General features: G+C 43.9%; 1 protein-coding gene across 1 annotated transcript in view; it reads left to right on the top strand.

Annotated features, from left to right (window-relative positions):
• The window catches only part of PRDM16 (PR/SET domain 16), a 486,681-nt gene that overhangs the window by 399,394 nt on the left and 60,593 nt on the right, over nucleotides 1-26,694 (top strand). The window contains exon 4 of the mRNA XM_018552747.1: nucleotides 7,157-7,291. Coding sequence (XP_018408249.1) covers nucleotides 7,157-7,291 — 135 coding nt within the window. The remainder of the gene's footprint in view (nucleotides 1-7,156; nucleotides 7,292-26,694) is intronic.

Raw genomic sequence — 26,694 nt, 5'->3', positions numbered from 1 at the left:
TGAAATGCGTTATAAATGACTAAGCCCATACGGATGAAACGCGTTAATGCTGGGCAAGCACAGGGCGGTGAGTCTCATCCTGAGCGGGTACTGGGTGACACCCTGCTGTGACATCATCGTGCATGCGTGTGACGTCATCTGCACGTCTGCGATGATGTCACGCGCATGCGCAGCCATCTTGCTGATAGCTTCCGGCCACCATCTTGGTGATAGACCCTGGATGAACCTTCTTTTCTGCTATATCAGTGATGTTTCTGATACCTTAAAAGCCCTTTTCTTGCATTATTATACATTTCCTCTTTGGGTGCGGTATTGCCTTTGCTCCATATTCATCCCCAAATTCTATGTATAGCATCCTGGCAGAGAGAGGAGGAGATGTTCACCCGGCGGGATAGGGTATGCCCCCCTCCTCTCTCCTGCAACTGTTGGGCTCTCGGTCCATGACTGAGTGCCCGACTTTTTTGAGGGGGTGAGACCAAAATGACTGTCAATAATTTTGGTCTCACCCCCTCCAATGGTGTCACCTGGGTGCAGGCCACACACCCCTAGTGACACCACTGCTCAAGTGCCAGTTTTGGTTGACTCAAGTGTCGTTTTTGGTTGACTCAAGTGCCAGTTGTGGCTTAGAGAGCTGCAGTAGCCTTGCCGCCCCAAAACTAATAGGCACCATGGGTCAGAGAAAGCCCTCTTCCACCAGATCCTGCAGATGTGTTTTGTTTTTTTCCAGGCGGTTTCCCTTTAAATTGCTGCAACCATTTGCAGGAAGAAGAAAAAAAAAGCCATGTTTTAATTGTGCGGAGCAGGGGGACAGCTCCCATCTGAAAAGAATTAGCTGTAATTGTGCAGTGGCTAGTTTAAATGGCTCTGTATGCTCTGGGAGCGCAGGGCAGCAGCATGTAAACAGCGGGTAAGTGGCGGACCCCGGTCTCACCTCGGAATGGTTTATGCTGTGAGCACTGACCGGGACATGCATGCGAGCCTTGCCCGCTGTTTTCTCTCCCTCCGCAGCTTTGGTTCCTTTCCAAGCCAGACTGCGAGCGAGCGCAGCTACTGGATAGGGAAAGGAGGAAGGAGTGGGCACGCACACGAGGAGGCACAGAGGAGGATAAAAGTTAATCAGGATGCTTTCTTTTGCTAACAGCAATCTTCCAGCATCAAAAGAGACAGGAGCCGAGGCTGCCATCACTGCCGCCTAAAGCGTGCAGGCGTCCCCTGATCCAGCATGCCTCTACATGGATCATCTCACGGCTGAGGATTTAATCTCACTCGACACGTTAGAATTCCGTCTGGGAGTCCGCTCACTTTTAGCCAAATTGTCCTGAGATCACTGCGTGTGTGGGCTGCAAGAGGCCTCAGCTTGAGAGAAGGCAATCAGGGTCCTAGGGCGGTGGAACCGTTGAGTCATCTGTCTCATCGGCACGTTAATAAATGCTCACATATATGTGCGCTTTCAGCATGTGCGTTTTAAGGCTCTTCGGTGCCTTTTTAATAGGCTGAGCTGCATTGCATGTCTGATGCAGTAAAACTGCAGGAAAGAGAGTTAGCAAAAGCACAGTTGTGCCCATTGCGGCCCAATAGAACTCTGGGTAACATTTTTATTAACCCTTGCTGTGGAGGTACCCCTGTGGAGGTGCAAGGGTTAACTGCTCATTTTCATCTAGGTGCTAAAATAACAAATTTATACTCTCCCGATCCTCTGAGACGGCATGTGGCAGCACTCCCTTCAGCCTGTCTCCTCCTTAAATGTCCCTCGGCGTCCTCACATCCTATACAATGTGTATAGAGCATGATGACTCACGGACCTTAGACAGCAGAGGGGGAGCGAGGCAGAAGGGACCAGTCTAAGGTCCCGTTCACATCAGTTGCAGTGCGTTCTGGCCAGAACGCACTGCCTCGCATTGTGGCCGGCTCACTTTTTAGTGGGGCAGGAGGGCGTGGCTACAGTGCCATTCACTTCAATAGCCCGCCACGCCCTCCGGCCACACGGGATCGCAAGGCGCATTATGCCTGCGCTCCGGTCTGGTCCGATCAAATTGCTGCAAGCACTATTTTGATCGGACCAGACTGCAAGCATAATGTGCCTTGCGATCTTGTGCGGCCAATTGCATCGCGGCCGGAGGGCGTGGCTACGGTGCCATTCACTTCAATGGCCCGCCACGCTCCCTCCTACCCCACTAAAAAGTGAGCCGGCTGCAATGCAAGGCAGTGCGTTTCGACGAGATGGCGCTAGTGCACGTTTGCCGGCCGGCACAGATTGCAATTGACTTTTCCACTTGCCGCCTGTGCGGCTGCGACATTGCCATTGAGTTCTCCAACTCTGGCATCGGGTGGCTATGCAGGAGCAGTGCCGCAGATCATACAGTTTGATACTTCTCTTGGGCGGTTGCTTAGGCGCACTGACGGGAGTTGGAGGTTTCGACGATTTGGAGAATTTGATAGAACACCGACAGGAAGGATGCCAACAGCGGCATATCTTCTAAGCATGGGATGCCGGCAGGAAGGATGCCAACAGCAGTATATCTTCTAAACATGGGATGCCTGAAGGAAGGATGCCAACAGCGGCACCTACTTTGCACATTTCAGCCGTTTCATGAAGAACTGAATAAAATTCTCAAAGTGTATGGCCAGCTATAGACAGTTGGAAGATTTATCCTGATCTCCCGTTCTGCTGACAACTGTAACATTTTATCATCACTTCCTGTTCCGGTGACTCTGGTCATCAAGACAAATAGAGGGGTTACATTTCCCCAGCAGGCCAGTTTTAAGAACCTATTATGGGCTCCTCATCTCTCCTTACTTTATCCAAAATTAAACCCAAGTTTCGTTTATACAAACACTTTATTTCCCGCATTCCTCGAATCTAAAATAAATGCCCGAAATGCAAACCAAGCTGACAGCTTAAATATAAAAAAAGACAAATAAAGTAACAAAAAAACCTGATTTTATAAAATGCCCCGAGGTGTGAAAAGCTGGAAGCGGCTGAATCCCCTGCATGCCGCAAACAATGAGAGAGCTTGAAAAACAACGGGGTTATGTGTGTGGGTTTTCCAGCTACCTCTAAAATGATGATAATTACAGCACGCTCTGCCTATAGCCACGCACGGCCCCCATTAGGTCAGAATTCATACGAAAGACCCCCTCGCCTCAGCCCCAAGCCGAGCCTCGGCCCGCACCTTCTCCTAATGCGTCTTCACGTCTGGAACTTGACATTTCCTGTGTGGATAATTGTTGTCTTAAACCTTTACAATATTACTTTTTTTAAAGTGAAGTTTATACAAGTTATTTTTGGAGGAAATGCAGAATTTATTACACCCCGCTTGGTTTATTTTATTTTATTTTATTTTTGGTTAAAAGAAAGTAGTTCTGTCAAGATCGCAGCTGTATTCTCAAAGTGAGGTGCTTTTAACCTCCCGGGGACAAAAAAAAGTGATATATTTACCTAAAGTTCACCATGATTTCAAATAAAATGCTTGTTTTTACCTTTCTTTATATCCTTTGTTGTATCTCAATGCTGCTGATCTTCTGCAGCCACTTCCTGCCTACATGTACTTCAGCAATGGCTGAATGGCATTGCCTAGGGTAGGTTTCCTGATGATGATGGTGACGACAGCGGTCAATGCCTATAATGCAGAGGTGGGCAACTCCGGCCCATGGTCCCTGTGTGTGCTGTAAAGTAGTCACCGCTCCAAGCTCGCTTCTGTGATGGACTACAATCTCAATACAAATGAGTAAACTAAACATGAGATTGTAGTCCATCATGGGAGCGAGCTTGGAGCGGTGACTACTTTACAACACACAAAAGGGACCGTGGAGAACAAAGGTAGCCACCCTCCAGAAGGAAGGACAGTGTCAGCACCAATTCAGAGATGATTTGGGGATCTACAGCCGAGTGATACACAAATAAGATAAATTTTTTATTTATAAGGATCCTTATAAATACATTTTAGGATTAAAAAAAAATACATTTTTAGGATTTAAAAGAGAACTATGGGGTAAGTGTTTTTCCCCATAGTTCTCTTTAGGGTCACGGGAGAACATATATTAACGTCCTCCCATGACCCAAAGCTCAGTATATACGCAGGCTATTGCCCACAATATACTTAGGGCGCAGCAGCCGGGACGGATCCCGACAATGCTATCGAGATCCACCCAGCTGCGTGAGTGACAGCTGGCTCTGCCTGTCTAGAGCTAGAGTCCGCTGTACCCGCCCCCTCCTCGTCCGTTCCTCCAGTCAGCACTGGAGGATCGGAGAGGGGAGGGGGGAATCCCTGCGGAGAGCGGTGACTGACAGCCACCGATCACTGCAGGGAGACGATCGGGATGTGAGCGGATAGGTGCATGTTTCTGCTCACTTCCCGATCAATAGAGTCGACCTGTGACAGCTTCTTTGTTACAGGTCGGCTCTAACTACGAGGATGAGTGGAAATCACTCACCTCATAGTTCTCTTTTAACTCCTGAGTTTAGTGTCACTTTAACTCTCTTTAAATCTCTGGCACATTGAAAAGAACTGTATAAAGTCATGCTCTGTATAACACATGCCCACTGGTGTGCATTGTGTTGGGGTGGTGTGATACATTGTTTCAACGCATCACACTGCTTCGTTTCTTTTTAACTTGATTGAAATATCACAAAATGACAAATCGTTCATTACTATGCTACACAGTTGTGGTGATGTACGGCGCACACGCTGCGTTGAAATGCAGCATCTCCTACTTTTTTCCAACACTGCACATTGGTGGGAACTGAACGAAAAGGGCATAATGCTAATTGTCTATGCATTAGGACCACGTTGGGTGAAGCTGCAGCCCAACGCATATGGTGGGAATGGGCCCTAAAATAAATGTGGATCGCTGTAAAAAAAAAAAAACCTTTTGCATTCCAAAACAGAAAGCCGAGTTATTGCGGAATTAGCTCCAGACCCCGAGAGCCATTAATCATTAATCGTATTCCCAATTTAAGAGCAATGTTTACCAGTGAAGTGACTGAGCTCTTCATACATAATCTGTCCGGTTGGTTTTGCCCAGTGATCTGTTTTGCTGTAGCCCGAGCATTGCATGAAATGAAGTCCATCGTACATCGCTCTCCGGCCAGCCTCACTGGGATACAATGGGGTACTGTACATTTTTGCTGCCAGCGGTGTTAGGAAAGGCCAAGGCTGAGTGTCTATTCCCATGGACTCTGACAAAGGCGAGATTAAACCCGCTCAGATGCTCAGTGAACCTTTAAAACAAAAAGATCCATAAAATATCTGATGATGCAAAATACTCTTCTGAAAACTGCATTGTTGCTATGACCTCAAGGGACAAAACTTCGGATGAACCCCGTTACGACTTTTCTTTATCATTCAGCATTTATAACTGTGTATTTATGAACTCCAGGCAGATAGAAAAGACACAAATGAATACAACTATTTATATGAATACAACTTGGTATTAGTCTCTCGTAGTCACTGTGCAGAAGAGCTCAGACCTGGGCAATGGGAAGCAGCACAGGGAGACAGTCAGGGCAAGGAGCCTGCTGATAGGAAGACATAGCAGAGTGACCAAGAGATGAGCTCATCTTCCTGCACCTTCTCGTTGCACTGTCCAGTCACAGGGGAGGAGGGGACCTGCAAGTGGAAGTAAAACTGCAGCAGAGAAAAAAAATCTAGTTCCCTCTCCTACTAGACAAGGCTGTTCTGTGGAACAGAGCTATGTAAATCTCAGGACTGGATTTGACATATAATGCCTCTTGTATATGTATTTAATTTGTATATTAAGCTGGAGTTCAGCTTGAATTACTTTGCCTATTTTTGCTGAACATCAAAAATGATAAATAAGTAAACTGCACTGCGCCCGGTTGGAATTTTGTCATGTTTAACTAATCTATTGCTCAGGGCCGTGTTTAAGTGTGATGAGACCTCGTAGAAAAACCCGTTAAGGTCCCCCAACCCCTCTTATCTCCATCTCTATATCTCCAGATTCTATATACCTTCATTTTATGTTCTGTGTTAGATGATACTGATAGAGTATAAATCATTGAGTAGCCACACGGCTCCCATCTCCATGTGCTTCTGAGCCCCATAGAAGTCTCATAGTTTGGCATGGCCGTAGTGATGTTCTTGCCCTTGCCTTCAAGGTTTTGTTGATCTTCAGGCCCCATCAGGCCTTTTTAGCTGGATGGCATTGTTCTGTGAGCTTGGCTACAGGGACGTCCATGGTTGTAGATACGGTTTTGAACATTATTCCAGTAACGTGGCTTTGAACATGACTCTAGTAACCAGAAAGGTGGTTTTTGTAATTAGCCATCTAACCACGGACCATGGTTCTTGTAATTTGATTTTGGAAATCTGTCTGTCGAAGTGGTAACATGGCTACAAATGTGGTTCTTGTGGTGATTTGGGTCTTCATAAGCCACCTTCTTTATGAAGATGGTTCTTATGATTTACTCCTTAACATAGGGATTCACATAGACGGTCCGGGTTTTGAATGCTGTCTCCGGGTTTCATGGCAGATTAAACCCGGACAAAAGATGTCAGGCAGACAGGGGCAACCAAAATTAAGATATGGGGCTACTGGCCCCCCGGTGAAAATAGTCGCGGCTGTGATATTTACAAATGAATGGTTGGCACTATTTACATATGAATAAACCGTGACTCATTCTCCCTAAAAAATTTCTGTTGGTAGAGTTGGTAGAGTTTTCGGGTTTCGCTGGAAGAAAAGGTGGAAACCCTACATAACTGGCTCAGAACTTGGTCATGAGAGCTGGGCCCTGACCATATTGGCTTCATTCATAAAATGGTACAAGGAGCAAAATACAGTCTCCACAACCCTCGTGACCAAGCAGAATCCATCATCTACTGGTCTGATTTAGCAATGTGATTTGGATTGGTTGCTTTGCATTATGGCAGCTTGTTTATTGACCTTGACTTTGGACATGGCTCTTGATAATAAAGCTCTGGGCTTGGCTCTGGCCAATGGTTTCCTAATAACACATGGCATGACATGGTCTTATGACCTTAGCCTGCCAAAAAGTTTCCATCCTTAACTCATGCCCCATTCAATATAAATGATCCACCGCTCTATTCAACCACTATCATGTAATGCATGTTTGTTGACTATTCATCTAGACAAGCAGCCAAGGGTCTTTCTTTAATGTGTCTTCTTCTATTTCCAGGCATCGGAAGATTTGGGGGATGACAAAATGTGCACGGAAAATAATCAGTCGGGATCTGGAAATTGGCTGAGATTCATCCGAATGGCTTGCTCCTCCGAGGAACAAAATTTGGCTGTTTGTCATTTGAATGACCAGGTAGGACTTTCACAATATCGTCAACTGACTGTTATATCTGAAAAACCATTACCAAAGATTATTCTATCATCGTCAAGCTGAATATTGAAATGGCCATGAAAACTCTCACATTTTCATGGTGGTTGCCTGTAAACAAACATATTTTGGGGTTAGTCCATTCAGAAACATTGGTGTGTACGAAGTATTGAACAACACTATGATACAAGGTGTTAGAGAAGCCCCCTTTACAGTGAATTTGGAGATCACAAGGCTTAACCCCCATGCAAAAATTATCAGGATGAGCAAAACTTCCTGGGTTCAGTTTGCAAATAGTTGTGCTCAACGTTCAAAGCTCCCAAACTTTGCTATGAACCCCATTACGATGCTGAATCTGTGGCCATTTGTAGAGCTGGTGTGAACCCAGCTCGCCTGAGTTTACCCAAGCCTGCTCAAAACTCTGACCGCCCCCTCCCCCTCCTCCCGGACCCAATGAGTTGCAGTATGTCACAAAGGGGCAGGGAATGCCCGCACCGCAACTGCCCACACTGATTGTGATAGAAAGAGGGGGTGGCAGACAGAGTTTTGAGGGGGGCTTGGAAAACTGGGTTTGCACCAAGCCCAGCCTCATCTCTGCTAATAATGAAGCTATTGTCAAAAACAAAAGGAATGGGAAGCCGGGCACTGCCATGAAGAGTATGTATGTACCAATGCCAGTAAATAAATGTTTTAGTAATAATAATAATAAATATATAGTATCTCTCCCTAGACATACTTGTCAGCTCTCCTTAACTGCTCCAATACACCATCACAATATGGCTGCTGTGAGCCCACCCTTTGATAGTGAGGGGGCTGTGTTAGCCATTCCTTGGCTCTTGTGACTCAGCTCACCGGTGGGAAAGGCTATGCTCTGCATTATAGGTTGTCCATTTTTTTTCTGGTAGCGAACCAACAAAGTTTTTGACCAAAACGTCATGCTTGGCGAACTTTGCTTGGGATTCGATGCAAACCCACGATTGCAAAGATCCCTACTCAAAATAAGCAACAGATGCGGCTGATTGGTTGACGTGGGTTACAGTAAATTCCCTATGATCCATTTTCGCAGGCCCCATCACTCCTCTCTAGACCCACCTTCCACTGCCATTGTTCAGCCGCTAGGAATCTCGGGAGTTTTGATTCATTAGCCTGCGGCGATCAGGTTGTCTGGAAAACCGGTCAGGAAATATCATTTCAGGGCTCAGAGCGGAGCAATTATCCTGCCCTCCAGGCAATGTACTTCATAATACAACAATCGAACGCTTTTTATCCGAAGCTTTTTTTTTTCCCCTCGGGGCGTTAAAGCAGGGCAGCCATTATGGCTGCGGCGAGCTGGAACCGCGTTGACTGTAATTTGTACGGAGGCCGCATATCATTTCACGCTGGTCATCGAAGGGCTCTGACACCGAGAAGGATTTTTTGATCTTTGCTGACCGGGGCCACAGTAAGACCACTCAATCACTTTGATTAAGCCCCAAGTGCTCGTTCAAAGGCGCGCTGACCCAATCACGCTCCTAATTACTGGCCGCACATCCGGATTGGCAGCTTGCCTGCGGTCACGTACACTATAATCAGGAAAAACCTTCGCCGGTCACATAACAAAACCTTTGCACAAGTGATGTGATTTTTTTTTTTTTCCCGTTCAGAAGGAAAAAAACAAATAACTATTTAAGAAGCATGTAGATTGCCAATCACCATCCTACGCCATTAAAGTGTAATGTAGAATGTCAGGAGGCCATTGAAACATTGTTTTCATTGAATTATTATTTTTTTTAATACAATGTTTTTGGCCACTTAAGCCTCTTGCAGAAACATTTGAACAGATAATAAAACTGTGTTGTCGTTTTTATTAAAATATAATAAAACATAAACATAGTAAAAGGAACATTTTAGGTGTTCTAAGGGAAGATATTTTCCTGCGCGCGACGGTCCTGTATACTTGTTCACGACACGTGTTTGCTGAACGCTCGATGCACCAATGAGGCCCCATACACACCAGGGTATTTCCGCGCTGGAACGCCTACATAAGGGCTTGTTCACACCAAATGCGGTACATTCCAGAGCGGTAGCTGCTGGAACGTACCGCAATCCCTCACAAAACTTCCCCCTGCGTTCCGGGGGCGGGAGGGGGCTTGGCGGTGCATTGAATTCAATGCCACTGCTTCCACGCCCCCTCACCCGCAGTGCAATTGGACGCGTGGCAAAACTTTGCCTGCGTTCCGTTCCACTCCAAACGCAAAAAATAGAGCAAGCAGCATTATTTTGCGTTTGCAGTGGAACGGAACGCAGGCAAAGTTTTGCCATGCGTCCAATTGCACTGCGGGCGGGGGGCTCGTGGAAGCAGTGCCATTGAATTCAATGCACCACCATGCCCCCCTCCCACCCCAGAACGCAGGGGGAAGTTTTGTGAGGGATTGCAGTGAGTTCCAGCAGCTACTGCTCTGGTTTGAACAAGCCCTGAACAGTCCCATACATTCCTATGGGGACCGTTCATGCAAGCGATCCGAAATGCCTGTTGCCCAAAATGCTCTGAGCTACCTTTTCCCGCTGATCAGCGTGTTTTTAATTGCGTTTCAGTGCTGACATGTACCTTTTTTCTGCGATTGCCACGCGGATGTCACCCCATTGAAATCAACAGGGCCGTGCGGCAATCGCTGCCTGCTTTGTGGAGGACCACGCAATCCCAGGATGCGCGATCCCGGATCGCAAAGGTCTGCACCGGGCCTGAAACGCGGTCACCCTGGTGTGAATGGGGCCAAAGTCCTGCTGAAATATAAGGTCATCATTCAATGCTTTGGACAGTATGACGATATGTTACATTGTAGCAACTTTAGAATGCAGCTTATAAGTGTAACCACTTCACTGAGAACTTTCTACTTTTTATTTTGCTTAATTTTAATACTTTTTAAATGCTTGTTGTAGGAAGTAGGGAGTGCTGGGACTTGTAGTTCCTGGACAAGCTGTCCCATTGCAGTAGGCTAGGAGGCAGCCTAGTGTGCAGTAAGTGCAAAGGGAGTGCAAAGCAGAATGTGTAACCTGCTGTAACCACAAGCAACATAATTTAATTGCCCACAGTCACATTAGAGATATATTAAAGCTAAAATCCAGGTAAGCGGCAGCTAAATACGCATTTTAACTGCATATCTGGGAAATGTTTTGCCTGCCAAAGGATTTGTACTTCTACCCATCCAGTACTGAGATTTACACAGAGATTTTTCTCTGCTGCACTTGTAATACTTGTCTCTCCCCCAGCCTGTAACTGGCCGATGAGCTTAAACTCTCTGTCGCACTGCTCTCTCCTCCTATGAGCATGTCCCTTTTTAGCACATGAGCACAGTAGAGGCAGCAGTCTTAGGCACATGAACACATGTAGACATTATGTGTGGAAAAAAAGTGTGAGCAGATATATATATAAAGGAAGATTTTTTGTCCCCATGGGTCCAGGAAGACTTGCCCCCTCTCCCACCATGTACAGCAGACCCCACCGCCTTCACATCTCAGACTCCCATACGCCGATAAGTGACTGTTTGTATGTAGATTAAAGAAAACACACAAGGCTGCAATCTTTTTTCCCCTTTCCTGTTATAGAAACAAGGTGTCTGCGGGGAGAGGATGCCTGTGGTGGGAATCACCTGGCCCAGAGACCCCAGTTCTAATTGCAAAACTGAAAACAGCCATTGACCACAACCATGGACTCTGGCTGAATGGAGATTGATGTTGGCTTTTTTTTTTCCCTCTGGAAAGAACAGAAGACAGTTGTAGTGGAAGGTTGACAGTGATGGATAGATAGTGGTTTGTCTCGGCCCTGGAATAAGTTTGCCTTTGTCTGGACTCAGCCGCCGAGGCTCTTATTAGCCAAATAGTCCAGGCAGATTCGAGAAACGCATTTTGCATAAAATAACTAACTTGATATTTAAGAAAATATAGTTCTTGCAGTTAATAGAAAATGATATAATGGCTGTCCCGGTGCCAAGTGGGAAACAAAGCCACTAACAGTAAATTAGAGGGTCCCATACTTCACACTCTTAGAAGCTGGATTTTATGGGCTACAGCCTGTATACTTTATGTGAGTGTCAATTACCCGTCTGTCTGTTTCCATGTGGAGCCCAGTAAAATATGCAAGCGTCATTACATTGCACACATCCCCAAGCAATATTTAAACCGGGCCCTAAAAATTACACTGCATGTGCTTGCTTTTCAAAAATATTTGTTCTTGTGTCGTAATGGGCACTGGACTCAATCTTGTCGGAGTCAGAAGTTGACGTGATCCCCTCAGACAAAGGTGTCTAGGAAATGTCTTAGTCAAACAACGATGCGGGGTCTATGAGTCCTTCCCAATGGGAATGGCCAACCGCTACAAAACTAACAAGGTTTGCATCTAACCTCTTTATTTAACAATGTTGAGGTGCCTATGAGTCCTGCCCAATGGCAATGACCAACCGCTACAAGACTAACAGGGTTAGCATCTAACATCTTCTTTAAACAATGTTGTGTTGTCTATGAGTCCTGCACAATGGTAATGGCCAACCGCTACAAGACTAACAAGGTTAGCATCTAACATCTTCGTTAAACAATGTTGTGGTGTCTATGAGTCCTGCACAATGGTAATGGCCAACCGCTACAAGACTAACAAGGTTTGCATCTATGTTCTTTATTTAACAATGTTGAGGTGTCTATGAGTCCTGCCCAATGGGAATGGCCAACCTCTTCAAGACTAACAAGGTAAGCATCCAATGACTTTGTCAAACAACGTTGTGGTGTCTATGAGTCCTGCATAATGGTAATGGCCAACCGCTTCAAGACTAACAATTGATTAGTCAGATAAGCATCTGCCAGCACCACATGCCTCCACTTGATGAGTTGGTAAAACTGACCTTGCAAGTTTATTGAGCATTTTGAAAAGATGTTTTGCAGAGGGAGGTCTGGTATGGTAGGGAAGGCGGGGTGTGGTATTGAGATGGGCCTCAAAGAGAGTTGGGCTTCAAAGAGAGTCTCAGTCAGAATCCACAGTACACTTAGTATCAACTCATGTCCACATTATAAAGGTTACTCACAAAGGGTGAAGAGTTTGGAGAAGGCAGAAGAAGTGAACAATCTAGGACAAGATAGCTGATTCGGCAAAAATTATCCAATTCAGGTCACTTTCCAGTTCAGCTTTGTTGTCCTAGATTGTTCATTTCTCCTGCCTTCTCCAAACTCTTCACCCTTCTGTGCATAACCCTGTATATGTTCTAAAATTGTATTTTTTCTAATCCCTTATTTTCACAGACACAGTTGTCTGGCGGAGGAACAGTTAAAACGCACTACCAGCCAAACATTTTTGGTTATGATTAGCCTGGTCAGGTTTCTATTAATGTTTGTTAACACATTGGGGATTAAATAATTGGAAATATTCTGAATGATGACTGCAAAAAAAAAAGCTTATATAGGTTCTCTTCCATCCCTTCCTCACTGCCCAAAGCTTAATCAAAAGCATGTATTTGGGCTTTACATAGTCGAATGTTCTTAAGGAAATAAAGAGGAGAAGACACCACACAATGTCATTGTTGTGTCAGGAAGAGCATCCCTGGCATCCCTCTAGATCAGGGGTTCTCAACCTGTGTAACCTCAGGACCCACATTTGTCGTTGGTCATTAAGCTGCGACCCAAGTTGCACTGCAATGGAACGCATGGCATTGCGGTACAGAGTGTTCCGATGTTGGCGATAGAACTGTGGGTGGGAGATGCCTTTAGGGTCCCATTCACATGAATGGCAATGAACCTCCCACACCAGAACGCTCGGTAGGTGAGTCTGCGTGGTACAGTGCGTTAATGGGCCCCTCAAAAACACTGACATACACAATCTCACACTCACAGACATTTTCACACATACACACTCCAAAAAAATGATTTTATTTTTGTAATCCACCCAGTCATCCTACCTTACGAGAACTGGAGTGGACCCTCAGCCCGGGGTCCAGTGTTGGCGGCTGTGCTATGACGGAGCTCCATCCTTATGTGCATTGCTTGTACAGATCCCTTGCGTGCCCTGTAGAGGTGCCGGGAGCCAGAATGTGACGTCACTCCCGTCCAAGCACCTCTACAGGACACGTGAGAGAGTTGTAAGCAATGCGCGTATGGATGGAGCTCAATTGTGGCCATAACCCCAGCTCACCCCACCCACCTGAAGCTGACACAGCACCAGGCAGCATATTTTGAATGGCTGCCTTGGCACGAGAACTGACAGTGCTGCACTAGGGGGAGGCTGAAGAGCCTCTCACCTAGAAAAGTGGAAGGCACATAGCAACTCACTGAACATGGGGTCGCGACCCACTTTTGGGTCTTGACCCACCATTTGAGAACCAAGGCTCTAGATGATCTTGCTTCTTGATTATCCTGGAGAATACTGGAGGCTTGCTTCTTGCTCATCTACAAGGATAATGATTGATGCTTTCTTTGTACTCTCTTTGGTGTTCATGATGATATCTCTGGGTGGATTTATAAGACATCAAAAAGGTCAAAGCAAAGAGAACAACACCAATGCCAATGACTTTATATCTGCTGCTTGTCTTTGCAAAGAATGAGAATCCCCCCATCAGGGCTTGTAGACATGATAGTAAATCGATTATTAGGTATAGTAACTGTTGCTACAATTGGCGCACAGTTTTCCAGCAGCTGGCTGTGCTATGTGGCAGAGTTGTGTAAATCTCAGAATTGGATGGAAAGAAATGCAAAGCAGCTAAAACACTTATATGTATTTGATTTGTGTATGTAGCTGTTTGCCAAGTGATTTGGCTTTAATTAGGGAAAACGTAATAAAATATAAACAAAAGTATGAAAAACAAGAGGGAGAGGTGAAGCAGCACATTAAAAGGGTCCTGGGGGTGGAGGGGGGGTCACATGTCAGTATGTCAGTGACAAGCTGAAGAAGCATGGTCTACATAGAGCTCCTGTCTTGAAGCTATGGAAGTTGTCTTAGGTCATCCCAGCTGGCTGAAATAAAAGGGATCCCTGTGTGTAATGAAAAGCAGACAATAGTGATTGATAACTGCATGCTTCGGACACTTGAAAGGGAGCGCTCCACAGCGAGAACCCCAAGGTCATGGGATGCACTTTTTTTTACAGGCAGCTGATGATGACAATCTGTAGGCTAATATGAATGCAGGATAATGTAAATTGCGTTATTGGCAATTATCACCGCGGAGGTAAAAAGCATTTCCTTTTTATTTTTAACACGGGACTGAAAGGTCATCCACACTCAATTATGTATCATTGAAAGGTGTCTTGGGTTACCATATTATCCTCGCGTTGTCAGCTTTCGGGAACAGAGATAATATTCCGCTCTGGCTCTTTTGCTGGAATGGAAACAGATTAAGTATATTAGCAGAGATGGTGAATTACGTTATGTGAATACATATAAAAGGGGATGTTGACAAAAAGCAAAATAAATGAACTGTAAAGTGGCGTTATGTAAAGTCTTCAATTATTTATTTATCTTTTTTTTTTTCTTCTAAAATCAGTGGAGTAGAAGAGATGAAAATTCAATTTCTTATGTTTAGGAAGAGGTTAGCAGTAGAGTGTACAGTGCTTTTTGTTGAAAATCTTTCTTAGGAGATATATTTGAAAACTGAACTGCATCTAGGAAAATATAAACACCAGTTTGTACCCTTCTGCTAAAAAATCTTTCCTTTTCTTTTCCTGAAATTGCTGTGACCCACCTACATGTACCTTCATCCACAGGGACCCAGTCCTCCAATCATTAGTGCTAGAGAGTGCCAACTTCCACCTACCATCCTGATGACACAGAGGCTGCCCATTGGCGTCATTTAAATTGTCCTGCACTAACTACAGTCCAGGCATGAGGACATTGGTGTGAGAGGGTGGCAACAAGACCAGTCGGCTGCATACAGAGCAGCTGATTGGTCGCCTTTACCATGAATGACATGCAGAAAGTTCATAGGATTGGGTAAATATAAGTGAGTCATAGAAACTTTATTATACTCATCTATTTCTTCTTGCTCTTTTATTGTTATAATTCCCTTCCCATTTTTATCCCTTCCTTCTTTTTTTTTCATCCCACTTTCCTTCTTCCCCTCCCATTCTTGTCCATTCCTTCTTTCTGTTCCCACTATTATCCCTTCTTTCCTTATACTTTCATTCCTACCCCTTTCCCTCCTCCAATTCTTACCTATTTTTCCTCTCATATTCATCCCTTCCTGTTTTCTTTTCCAATTATTGTTTCTTCTTTCTCATTATTATTATTTCCTTCTTCCTACTCTCCTGATTATGCCTTCCCTCTTTTTCCTCCCTTACTCATTGCTTCCTTCTTTCTCCTCTCATTCATAGCTCTTACCCCTTTTTCCTTTATTTTTATTAGGGTGTTAGGAGGTCCCTATGATAGATTTTGGCTTCATGGTCTCCTGAAAATGTGGGCCGGTCATCAAGGACCTTTGCTGCCTGATGACAAACCTCCAATACGTATCCCTTCCTTCTTTCTCCTCCAATTTTTATCACTTTTCTCTTTCTCTCTTTCTCCCCCTGTACTCATTGCTTTTTTCTTTCTGCTCTCATTCTCTTCCCTTACCCCTATTTCATTTATTTTTATTAAGGTGTTCAGAGATTCCTATGATACCTTTTGGTTTTATGGTCTCCTGAAAATGTGGGCCGGTCATCAAGGACCTTTGCTACCAGGTGACAAGCCTCCAATACTTATCCCTCCCCTCTTTCTCCTCCTGTACCCATTACTTCCTTCTATCTCCTTTCATTCTCATCTCTCAGGACCTTTTCTATGTGGTGACAAGCCTCCAATAGTTATCCCTCCCCCCCTTTCTCCTCCTGTACCCATTACTTCCTTCTATCTCCTTTCATTCTCATCTCTCAGGACCTTTTCTATGTGGTGACAAGCCTCCAATAGTTATCCCTCCCCTCTTTCTCCCCCTGTACCCATTACTTCCTTCTTTCTCCTCTTAATATAATTCCTCAGGATCTTTGCTACCTGGCGACAAACCTCCAACTAATATCCCTTCCCTCTTTCTCCTCATGTACCCATTACTTCCTTATTTCTCCTCTCATTCTCTTCCCTCAGGACCTATGCTACGTGGTGATAAACTTCCAATATTTATCCCTCTCCTCTTTCTCCTCCTGTACCCATTATTTCCTTCTATCTCCTTTCATTCTCATCCCTCAGGACCTTTGCTACGTGGTGACAAACCTCCAACACTTATCCCTTCCTTTTTGACCTCAACTCTTCTCCCTTCCCTCTTTCTCCTCCTGTACCCATTACTTCCTTTTTTCTTCTCTCATTCTCATCCCTCAGGAGCTTTTGCTACCTGATGACAATCCTCCAGGACAATATTGGCTGCCGGTCCAATGAATCTTCACATGCATCTGCTGATCAGTTTGATTTGTGACTAAAGATATGCAGTTATTTAAAATGATTAAATTATATTCCATGTATTGGAAACATTTTGTCAACTTAATTCAGTAACAGCGGTTAACAAGACTTCTGGGGTTTTCTTGCTACAAGCTATTTACAAACATGGCCGGAGTCGCAGAATCTTAAAACCCACGTTGGCGTATTCATGAATAATATTCTTGTTACTATTAGGAACAGATGGTTTGAAATCAGAGCACAGCGAGTCTATGAAATGTTGTAATTCCCTATATATTATTTGCATCTAATGAATAGAACCTGTGAAAGGCAACTTTGTTGATCCCTGGTAGTTCCTACCCAAAGGCATGTCGGAGGAAAATAGGATTGACTGTTTCAAATTAGTTCCTGAAATATCTTTGGTAGGTGCTAAAAGGAGAACCAGTTATTAATAAGACCCTGCAGTGAAAGGGAAGCGTGTGAATGCTAATATTGATAAACAGTATTAAAGCTGAACTCCACATATAAAAGACACAAATTAATGTGGTTTTGTGTTCATTATTACATCATAAAATATGTTTTTTTTAATGAAAGTGATGTGAGTATTTGACCTGGTGTCAGTCTCCTGCAGTCCCGGTATAACAAAGTTCAGACTGGAAGAAGGAGAATCAGCACAAGGAGGCAATCAGTTGTGCTGCAGTCTAAGGAGCATACTCCTTGAAGAAGAGGACAGAGAGATGAGCTCATCAGTTTGATGCTTCTCCTTTCACTGTCCAGTCACAGGTTGGGGTATAGACAAGGCCTGTACGTTCAACGCTCTACGAACGCTCTACAAAACGCTCAAACATGAAAATCCCATTGTTTTCTATGGGTATGGTTCACACCTCACACCGTATTTCAGCCCGTCTGAACGCGCTGCAAAATGATTCGTTAGGCTCTGTTCACACCTAGGCGTATCGAATATGCACGTTTGTCGCGCGTTTCGTGACGCGCGTTTTTAAAAAACGCGCGTTTCCGAGGGCTACTTGGCTTGGCTATCCCAATAGAAATACGCGACAAAAACGCTGCAAAGAAGCTTATGTACCTTTTCAAGCGTAGGCTGTTTTGTAGCGCGTTCAGACGGGCTGAAATACGGCAAGGTGTGAACCAGACCCATAGAAAACAATGGGATTTTCATGTTTGAGCGTTTTGTAGAGCGTTGAACGCGCTACAAGACGTACAGGTGTGAACCAGGCCTTACTGGTCTTCTGCCCGTTAATGGTGATCCTGCCATTAAAGTCCTTGCTCAGGCAAACCCCGTTATGGGGTGTGGCAAATTAATGGACCTCTGTATTCATTCATACATCATTACATGTATTTTTTTATTAATGTAAGACGTGCGAATGCCTAAGTTTGGATTGGGATTAGACTCTCAGTGTCTGCATACAGCAGAGAAGAAAGCCAATCAGTTAGTCTGCAGCTCTCATATGCTAAAAAGTGACATGCTGATAGGAAGAGAGAGCAGAGTGGCAGAGAGGTGATCTCATCAGCCTGCTGCTTCTCCTTTGACTGTCCAGTCACAGTCTCTGAGCCAGCGAGTGCCAATGAGCCCGTGTAAAAGGGAGATCTTGCTGTTGGATTAGACTCTCAGAGTTTACATACAGCAGAGGAGAGGAGAAAGCCAATCAGTTGTTCTGCAGCTCACATATGCTAAAAAGTGACATGCTGATAGGAAGAGAGAGCAGAGTGGCAGAGAGGTGATTTCATCAGCCTGCTGGTTCTCCTTTGACTGTCCAGTCTGGGCGCCAACGGGTGCCAATGAGCCCTTGTGGCGGGAAGATCTTGCTGTTGGAGTATCCAAGGCATATAAAAAGCCAGGGGCTGGACTCAGGTCATCAGGCCCCGCCTATATTTTATCATATCACTTGCAGGTGGACTGACCCTTTAAAAATAATTGCGCTGTGTCTTCGTAATAGGATTTTCCGTGCAGTTATTCCGTGGCCTTTCTTGTCGCCTTAAACCCGTCTTACATTTATTTTTAGGCATCATGCTACTGTAATGCTCAGCTCAATGGATTTTAAGCTCATAATAAATGTAATAACGGGGGAATGCCAAGCTTTTTTTTGTTACGCTATACTTTGCAAAATACCGTACAGTATAATTTTCCCCCTCAATACTTACTTGTACATAGGCAGAGGCAGAGCCATTAGAAGGGCACGACCGTGATTGAAACCTGGGAAACTTTATACAGTTTTAATTGGTTTTAATGCTTCTCCTGTGTCAGACAATCCATTAAGAAGTACAACTTTTTTTCTTTTTTTTAAATTCAAGAACAAAAAACGTAATATATTGCAGACTCTTAGTGTGGTGGCTGGAGGAGCATTGTTGACACCCTAGGACAGGACTACAGTACACATTGCCCTCTTTTCTTGTCCATAACATAGGTTAGGTGTGTTCTGTAGTCCACAGAGAGTACAGGGAACAATGTAACTGATAAGAGTGCAGCAGAGGAAGTTATCAGCTGACAAGATTTCTGGCAGGAACAAAAGTTAATTTCAAACAGATATAATAAAACACATGAAATGGTATATTTAACACAACAAAAGGGAGCAGATAAGAGAAGTTCAGTGTAAGGCCTAATTCACACCAGACACAGTGCGTTCCAGCCCGAATATGGCCAGAACGCACTGCATCGCGTTGCGTCCGGCTCACTGTGTTGTGGGGCAGGAGGGGGCGTGGAGGTCCATTGAAGTGAATGGCACCGTAGCCACGCCCCCTCTTGGCTGCAATGCAATCGGCCGCACGGGAACGTGTGGCACATCAATGCCTGCGGTCCGGTGGAAACAAAATAGTGCTTGCAGCATTTTGTTTGGAGTGTGTTCCCGTGCGGCCGATCACATTGCATGGTTATGGTGCCATTCATTTCAATGGACCGCCACGCCCCCTCCTGCCCCACAACATAGTGAGCCGGCGGCAATGTGATGCAGTGCGTTCCGGCCAGATTCGGGCTTACATACAATACATATGAGAGGGACTTTTAAAAATATTTTTACCTGGTAATCTTTGAGAACTACACTGTCCTAAAGTGACAACACTTACTCAGTGTACATTATCTATGGAGGAGCAGTATCAATGCTCACCCCTTATCTGGACTACAGAACAAACCACCCCCCCCCCCTCTTCATCTCCATAACATAGTGTACAACAGAAATGTATCATGGCTTTTTCAATTGGTTGGGTTATGTTGGGGTGCAGTACCCTTTGTATAGAGTATAGTATATATGTATTATGACTCTTCCTTTGGTCAGCTCATGTTGGTGGTTCAGTATCCTTTGTATAGAGTATAGTATATATGTATTGTGGCTCTTTCCATTGGTCAGGTCATGTTGGGGTGCAGTGTCCTTTGTATAGAGTATAATTGGATGTATTATGGTTCTTTCTATTGGTCAGGTCATGTTCGGGTGCAGTGTTCTTTGTATAGTGTACAATAGAAATGCTTTATGGCTCTTTCCATTGGTCAGGTCATGTTGGGGTGCAGTGTATTATGTATAAAGCATAATGGATATATAATGGCTCTTTCCATTGGTTATGTCATGTTGATGGTGCAGTATCCTTTGTATAGAGTATAATCGAATGTATTTTGTCTCTTTCAATTGGTCAGGTCATGTTGGACTGCAGTGTCATTTGTATAGAGTACAATAGAATTGTATTATGGCTCTTTCCATTGGTCGGGTCATGTTGGGGAGCAGTGTCCTTTGTATAGTGTATAATAGAATTGTATTATGGCTCTTTCCATTGGTCAGGTTATGTTGTTGGTGCAGTGTGATGCAATAATATAATGGCCATGACAAGCAGTGAGGTGTTGTCGGAAGCTGTGGCGTCCTATGTCTTTATACGTTGCGATAGTTCCATAGTGCTGCTTACACATATATCTTCACTGTCAGCTGGTCATAGCATTTCACAGCTTGCGTACCGAGTTACCTGTGACTCTGCGGTGGTGAGCGCAAACTTTGTGACTACAAAACACTAACCACTTGTGGTGTGAAGTAATGTGAAGTGCTAAGAGGAAGTCAGGACCCCTTACTTATCTTCTTTTTTTTTTCCATTGTGGTGTGTGTATGCTCATGTTGTATTTCTATAAAACGAGTCATCAACATGTTTTTTTCTTTTTTTTTTTTTTTTGTGCATGCAGAAACATGTATGAGCTTAGTTACCAAAAATTCAATCAGGGTGAAAATGTATCCACTTGATAGAAAATATCTACATATAGAGCTTTATAGAAAATATCTACATATAGAGCTTTATAGAAAATATCTACATTCGCTTTCCACCTTCATAGTTAAAGAAGAACTCCTGGCAACATTTTAATTAACCCATGCGGTGGGGCTACCCTTGCACTGCAAGGGTTAACTGCTCATTTTCATCTAGGGACTAAAATAAAAAAGTTATACTCACCTGATGCTCAGAGCCAACTAGCTCTTACACCGGTCCTTCCAGCTGTGCTCCGCCTCTTATGCAGAGGTCTAAGGATACTCAAGTCATCACGTCCAATACACAGTGGGTAGGACTTGAGGACACTGAGGGACATAGTATAGGAGGAGACAGGCAGGGGGGAGTGCTGTCACAGCAGAATCGGGTGAGTATAACTTTTTCAGTTAACCCTTGCAGTGCTGGCCCCACTGCAAGGATAATAAAATTGTTGCCCAGAGTTCTGCTTGAATTCTAAATTGATGACCTGTCCAGAATTTTTAAAGCGTCACCTATAAGCAATTTGGAGTACTGCCGTCGTTTGCCACTTCGCGGGTGCGCACAATCCTAAAGCTTGACATATTTGGTATCTAATTACTCAACGCAACCTCTTTTTTTCAATTTTTTACAAAAAATGGGTAATATATAGTGTTTATGTGCACTACATTTAACTTAAAGGAGACCTATGAGGTGAGTGATTTCCACTCAGCCTCATAGTTAGAGGCGACCTGTGACAAAGAATCTGTCACAGGTCAGCTCTATCGATCGGGAAGTGAGCAGAAACATGCACCGATCCGTTCACCTCCTGATCGTCTCCCTGCAGTGAGCTGTGATTGCCAGTCACCGCTCCCCGAAGGGATTTCTGTCTGAGGTTCAGCTTTAAGAAAGCAGATGGGATATGAAGATAATAAGGTTCTACATTTCATTTTTCTTTTGGATATGTAGGGGTGGAGGTGGGGGGGGGAGTATTACAAACTGTGTGCCTCAGGCACTAATATTCCAGTACATATAAGATTATGGAAATTATTCAAAGGGGTCAGTTTACACAAAGCAATATTTGCCGGCACAGGGCCATCATCAGGGCAGCAAATGGTGCTACTGCTTTATGAGCCCATTCAAAAACATTTTCAGAAAGTACAAGTGAGAGCACCTCAAATAGATCATATGTCCAGGACAGGCTTATAAATCTTGAAATACAGCAGCCAACGCGTTTTGGGGGATCTTGGCTTCCCCTTCTTTAGGGTACCCTGGGGTAGATGAACCAGGGTGTTGGGACTTACAGGTTGGACTTAGAACCTCAACAGGGAAATGTCACTATTGGAGTCTTTAGGGCACAGAAAACAATGGTAAATGGTTCAGATCATTGGATGTTACACCTCGGCCTTCAAAGGTGTCTACAGCCAAGATGAAGCAAAAATACTAATGAACTTTGGGTGCAACACTAATCATTTCACAGTGTTGCCTTATAAACTGCCATAAGGTGGAGTTGCACTGTGAAGAGACCCAGTGGGGGGTTTGGAGGAGGCTGCTGCAGGTATAAAGTTTAGGCCCCTAAAGAGACCTCCACATACCTGCACCAGCCACCCAAAGTCCTCTTTTAATGGCCAACACTCAAGCTGTTCTGACAGGTAAAGCCGCAAAGCCTTTCCTGTTGGCCCGTTACTATGCTGCACAACATCACTGGCCAATTGGGATGTGCAGAAGGTAGGAAGAGGTGGGCAAGCTCAGAAACAAGAAGTGCCAAAGGGCCTGTCGAAGCAGCTTGAGATTTGGCCATGGCAAGAAGGTATAGGACAGTGCTTCAGGTATGCGCCCCTCTGGATGCCTGCACTTCATACCGGAAGCAGTTTTCTATTTGTGCCCCCCTGACAAAATCTTTTTAAACAACTACAACTAGACGCAGAAAAAGGACCAAGTGCAGGCACAGGGGAAGCCTCCCTTCTGTACCACCGAAGGGTTAATCGAGTTACCGGAACCTCGCTTACATCATGGTGCAGTAAATAGACCAGCTGACAGCAAGAAGCACCAAGATCATAATCATATTTACAGGAGCTGCTTGTGAAGTCATTCCTGTAGAACAGTCTTCTTGGCCTAGCAGACAATACAAATAGCTCGAGCTTCTATTGCTAGGGAGCACAATGCAAGCAATTGTTTCGCTATCATGTACAAGCTTTCTCCACCGGCCCAGAAGACGAGAGGGTTGTTGTTTTATTTTCCTTCCATGTAATTAAAACAAAGGAAAGTACACGGGGACCCGGGGAGAGACTTCCAGCCCTTCCCCTCTCTATTCAGAGCTGGGCCAGAGGAACGGGACCGGCCTGTCCTCAGATGTCTGGGACCCTTCTGAAAATGACTATCAGGAAGTAAAGCTATTGTTGGGAATAATTCAATAGCCCCGTATAAGATTGCAGGCCTGTGAATTCTACCTAAAACTAAAGACAAAGCTAAAGCAGGCTGTAGATGTCATACGGTATACAAGCTATGACAAATCTGTATTCAGCCCGTGCTGTGTTCAATCCAATCAGTGTGCTTTTCCAAAGACATAACTCACAACTATTCCTCATTTTAGGGAATTTCCCCTCTTCTGGAACCCTCTCTTTAGTCAGATACATAGACGTGAACTATTTAAAGTAAGGATGCACCAATACCGTTTTTTCAGTATCAGGTACAAGTACCGATATTTTGCTTTTGGGATCTCGTAGATACCGAGTACCGATACCGGTGCTTCCGCTGGCATGAAGCCGGCTTCCTGGGTAATCTGATTGCCCGAGAAGCTGGCTCCGTGTTGTCTGGCCAGCTTGATTGTGCTTGGCCGGGAAACCAGCTGCCCAGGCAATCTGCATCGAGCCAACTTCCTGGCCAATCAGGAAGCTGGGAGGCGGGTCTTTACTCACCGACAAGCTTGATGATCGCACAGGAAGCTGGCTCAATGTTCCCCTACGGCAATGTCAGTAAGAGGCAATCTTCCTCTGACCAGAAGTTCCGGGAAGGTATCGGAGCATTTGGGTGAGTACGAGTACTAACCCAAATACTCAGTATCGGCATCCATACCGATACTAGTATCAGTATCGTGGCATCCCTAATTTTAAATGTATCTAAAGTCAACATTTTTTTTAGTTTTGGTTGAGGGGTAAGATATCTGTCCCTGCTAGGGGGATTCATACTCTTGGTGGACCCTCTTGCCCATGGTCACCAAGACTAAAAGTCTTAAGTTGTCACCAGAACAGGAATGGAAGGGAAATATTACAATGGGTTCACATGTTTAAGTGAGAGGACTTCCTCTCACTTCTGTTATGTATGCAGGAGAGGAAGTGAAAGGAAATTGCTAGCATTATCATGACACTCCACCAAAAATGATCTTGGGGCTCCAAGTTGAGTTTTGATACCCTACCGAGGGAGTTAATTGTCCAGTACAGGATTGCTTCTCCTGAGCCTCCAACCCTTATGTTTTTGGGGAGAGCAGTATGCTTCCTAGAAGAGGAAGAATAGTGCCCATTGTGAGAGGTGCCTTGAGGAGGAACGTGATCACTATTAAATGAACTGTCCACTACCTATTCTTTCACCAATGAATGCAGAAATGGCTGCTGCATATGAGCTAATCAGCTTATAAACAAGGCACCAGTGCATAATTAATGAATACAACCCTGCTTCAGTGTGTCCCCAGACTCGGTCATCACCCTCATTGAGCACCTTGTACACTACAGCATAGATCAGGTGAAGTAAAGGTTGTCAATCCCAGTCCACACACTGAAGACACCTGTGCACCTCCATGACAGTCATGAGCCAATGCTCTCCACATACATCAGCATCCAGAGGGAGGGGCTAGAGATGTAGGCAGGGGCTAATTAGCTGTGGTAATAAGTCAGAATTTGCATATAGGGAACAGAGCTGTTTAAGCTGCTTGGGGTGCATGCTTTGTGAAAACAATGAGGGCAGGTGAGAGATCTGACGGTGTCCTTATTTCTATATGCTTGAGAAATGGAAAAGTGATCACTTTAGGAGAAAGGGCATGCTTTGCATAGCAACGGCATGGGATCAGGGGTGTCACCCACTTTTATGTAAGAGCGTCACCAGAGTGTAACACTAATCTGTGCTGTTTCGTTCTATGGAACTAAGATTTCGCCATGTACAATATACCTGTTCTAGGCCTGAGGAGCCCTATGAGCACTAAAAACAAAAGACCAAAGGCCAGGCGTTAATATAAAACGCCAAGATGTCATGGAATCCTATCACTCTCCGCATAAAGATACATTGTGAACCTCATTTATAAATGAGTAACCTCTGCAACATCCGTTCAGATTCTGGTGTGAGCTAAAATGACAGCTGGAGAGAATGTAAAAATTCAGCGACTGATATCTTTCTTCTGGAGACAAATAATAATGATCAGATTTTTCTTTAACACGAGTTAAAATGAAACAACTGAAAACTTTTAAATGTGATTTGGCTCCCCTCGGCCATCGCTGAATTCTTCTATGGAATATTGTCACTCTTTTTGTCATGGGACGCCAGTCATGCCATCCTACTTCAGATATAAGCGATGACATCACCGCTCCTTATATTTTTGTGTGAGTATTATATAAAGAAAAATATTAGTGCAGAAATATACATAATATTGCATATTCACCAGCGTATAATGTTTTATGTCGACCCACATTACTTGCATAGCATGAAGCAGTATTTCAGAAAGAAAATGTGCACCTGATGTGCTCTGAATACTTGTTCATTAATTTATACACATATGTAGCAACGGTAGGCAAGGAACTAATACAGCTTAAAACCACACATTGCTCGCTGCAGGTCAGAGAGTTCACATCCCTCTGTTGCCATTAATGAAAACTCTGTATTTGTAATGCCTGGATGATCATTTGAAGAGTTTTCCTCAGTTGTAGTGTATGGGTTCCTCTATCTGCTGAAAATAGAACATTTGCACAGGGTAAAGTTTATTGTCTTATTTAAGTGGTTTGTCACTGCATTAGTAAAACACAGCTAAGATTCAGCCTGCCTGCACTGGGTTACAAAGACTTGATTATGGCAAGTGCTTCAGCAAACATATGGGGCATTTTCAGAACCTAAATAATCAATTAACATTAAGGTCTTTCTTTTGTTTGTAGAGATGACAGGTGAAACGTGAAATCTATAGATAACACGGTTCCATTTTTCAATCCTTTTATTGTCAGGCCATTGAACAAATGTATATAACGCCAATAAAATAATGCATTTCGCTTCCTTCACTCTTGGCTACCATATCCCAGAAACCATGAAATAATATTAGCCCGACCTATCTTTTGCCTATTTAGTCTCTTTTATTTTTTATTTGCAGACCATTTGACCGTGCCTGCGCTTAAATGAACTGTACAAACGCAGATTAGACTTTACATCTATTAACAATGTGTACATATATTTTGTATAATTGAGTGGAGTCTTTATTTAATAGCCCTTTGGATTGGAAGGGCAAAAACACCGGGGTAGTTAATATTTAAAAAGTGGCATAATGTAATAACTAAAATACTGAATATTTAATAAAAATCTACAATATAGACACTTTATATAAATATGGTGTCTGATCGTACAGTACACAAAATATAAAAAAATTTAATAAATTCCATTGCATATATGTATATTTACACATGTAACATAAATTAAAATATAATATTTATTATGTCATATTTGTAGCATTCTTGCCATGCAAATATATTTTTATTGTTATTATTTTTATTATTATTATTATTACTATTAATAGTAATAGTATTATTGTTATTATGATGATGATTATTATTTTTTTCGATAAAAATAATAATAGTAATAATAACAATAA

Source organism: Nanorana parkeri, unplaced genomic scaffold (assembly GCF_000935625.1).
Source record: "Nanorana parkeri isolate BGI_ZX_2015 unplaced genomic scaffold, ASM93562v1 scaffold5, whole genome shotgun sequence".
Taxonomy (NCBI): Eukaryota; Metazoa; Chordata; class Amphibia; order Anura; family Dicroglossidae; genus Nanorana; species Nanorana parkeri.
This window is presented reverse-complemented; position numbering and strand designations above follow the sequence as displayed.